At 55.8% G+C, this 2,449-nt stretch overlaps 1 protein-coding gene across 1 annotated transcript in view; it reads right to left on the reverse strand.

Annotated features, from left to right (window-relative positions):
- Positions 1-1,720: 1,720 nt before the first annotated feature.
- The window catches only part of LOC104408639 (delta-1-pyrroline-5-carboxylate dehydrogenase, mitochondrial-like), a gene marked incomplete at its 3' end in the record, with an annotated part of 2,453 nt that continues 1,724 nt past the window's right edge, over positions 1,721-2,449 (reverse strand). Inside the window, exons 6-7 of the mRNA XM_010018295.1 lie at positions 1,922-2,071; positions 1,721-1,812 (exon numbers count right to left, since the gene is read on the reverse strand). Coding sequence (XP_010016597.1) covers positions 1,721-1,812; positions 1,922-2,071 — 242 coding nt within the window. The remainder of the gene's footprint in view (positions 1,813-1,921; positions 2,072-2,449) is intronic.

The raw sequence follows: 2,449 nt of genomic DNA on the forward strand, positions 1-2,449 counted from the left end.
GTCGCACTGCCCGGCCCCACCGCACGTGGCTGTGCCACAGGGTCACAGTCCTGGGGGGCAGGAGGGGGGTTGGACTCTGCCTCCACCAGGCCCCTGCTTTAGAAGCACAGAATGAACCCCAGCCTGGGTTGGGTTGGAAAGGACCTTAAGACCATCCAGTTCCAACCCCTGCCTTTCCAGGGACTCGTGGTGCAGGCAAAGCTCCTTCCTTGCCCCGTAATCCTTCCACTCCAACCAGTGAGAAAACGAAACAACACTGCAAAAACATCCCCAGGCAGGAAAATCTAACCCAGGGCACCATCAGTGACAGCATTCCCAGGAAACTCCACTGCCAACGCTGCAACGGCAACACCTGCGTTGATCTCTCCAGCCATTTAGGCAAGAGGAATGTTTAATCCCCCGGGAAGCACGCTGTGGTGACTAAAACACTGGGGCTTTAATTAATACCCACCTATTAAGTACCATTTTCTCCTAGATTTAATTCCAGGTACCACTGCCACTGAGTTTCTCAGGGCACCCAGTGGTGCCCTGCTCCTTTCTGCCCCAGGCCCAGGGCAAACAGGGGGATTTCATCCTGCTGCAGCAGCCTGGTGGGAATTCATCTCAACCTCGAGGAGGGAGAGGTGGGTGCACTGCAGGGAGCCCAAAACAGAGCTGGCAGCACGGGCTTGCCCCATCCCAGCATGGTTCATCTGCTCTGGGATGAGTTTAGCACATGTCCCAAAGCCAAGGACCTGCCCCAAATCCTGGGGTGGGAGGAATGCATCTCCCTTCCCCAAAAAACTTCCCAGCTCCACATCGGCTTTACCCTCACCCTTCCTCCTCCCCTGCAAAAGTGACAGGTTCAAATGCTTTGCCTTGAATATAGCTTTAAAATGGGATGTCCCCAACCAAATAGGTGTTCCCCCTTAGGCTGCCTCTTCTACCTCCAACACAGGCTGCGGCTGCTGCTGGAGGGACTGTCTTTGGTGCCAGGATGAAATCTGGGCCTAATTAGTAAAGAGCTTGGGACAATTCTGTGGTTTATTTCCTTCCAGTGCAAATTAATGAATCCTGGCCCAAACTCATCAGGTTATTGGTGTCTCTCCCCAAAACCCACCCTGCAAAGGCAGGTGCTCCCCGTGCTCGATGGGCACATCAGGGTGGGACACATCAGTTTCTAACTAATGCTTTGTCTTTCCGGACCATCTCTCATGTCTGCCAGGATCAGCTGTCTCCCAGTCCAGTGCCACAACCTGCTCCCACCTACCTTGGCCCTAACACCCCCACTGTACCCAAAAAGCATCATCCAAGAGGAACCTGAGCAACGACAAACTGATTACACCTCCGTGTCACAACAGCACCGCGCAAGAAAACAAACGCAGCTCCCCTCCCTCCTGCAGCACCCCAATCTTCTCTTGATCTGAATTCCAGCCTAGGAGTGGAAAGACAAGTTGCTCCAGAAGAAAAGCCCAGGTTTGAGCCATTTGTCCTTTCCTAACCCATCACACCTGCCCATCAGTAGACAGGTCTAAGATCCAGCCATTGGAATGTAATTAAAGACAGCTGAGCCTAATTGCAACACAGCTGCTGGAGCTCAAGGGGACCAACAGCAGCAGGACTCCTGTTGCATCCTATTGAACAGCACCAGGGAGGTTGAATTCACTTCTTGCAGACCCCAGACCAGGCACGCTGCAGCCTTGGGGAGACAGGTCCTGCTCCAGCCTTTCTCTCCACAGACCCCAGCACGACACTCACCATCAGCGCTGGAGCCCCTGCCAGGTTCCCTCCGATGGCTGTGAAGTTGAAGGGAGAGACGGCTGCCACGAAAGCGGGTGGGACAGGAGAGGGACCGGGGAGACCCAGGAGCCTCCTCACTGCGGTGTGACACCGCAGCCTGGCTACTGACGCGGAGCTGCAGCAGCAGGGGCCAGCTCCTCACCTCCAGCCCCCGGTAGACCATGCTGTTGGTGCTGATGTCCACGCTGATGGGTTGGCTCTTCTCCAGCTCCAGGGCGTACTTGGCATTGAATCGGAAGAAGTCGATCAGCTCGGCGGCAGCATCGATTTCCGCCTGGATCACTGTCTTACCCTGTTGTGTCAGACAAAGGCACTGAGAGGAGGCAGAGGGGAGCGCTGCAGTGGTGCAGCTCACACAGACCATGTGCTTGCCTCTGAAAGACGTGGTCTCCTGCAAGCCCCCTCTGCGCTGAGCAGAGGCAAACGCCACCCATGTGGCTGTGACTGGGGACATCACGTCCACTCGTGTTCCCCCACTGTCCTTTAGTGCCTCTCCTGCGGCAGCGAGGGCCTTTTGCAAGGGTACACCCTGATAACTGCAGCCCACCACGAGCTGATCCTGCCCCCATGAAGCCCAACTCCCAGCTTCACCTCCCTTCCTTGTCAGCAGAGAGGCCGCAGTCAGCCTGTAATCCCTTCACAGCACAACTATAGGTGCTTCTAAACAGAC

This window comes from Nestor notabilis, unplaced genomic scaffold (genome assembly GCF_000696875.1).
Source record: "Nestor notabilis isolate BGI_N333 unplaced genomic scaffold, ASM69687v1 scaffold22617, whole genome shotgun sequence".
In the NCBI taxonomy this organism is placed as follows: Eukaryota; Metazoa; Chordata; class Aves; order Psittaciformes; family Psittacidae; genus Nestor; species Nestor notabilis.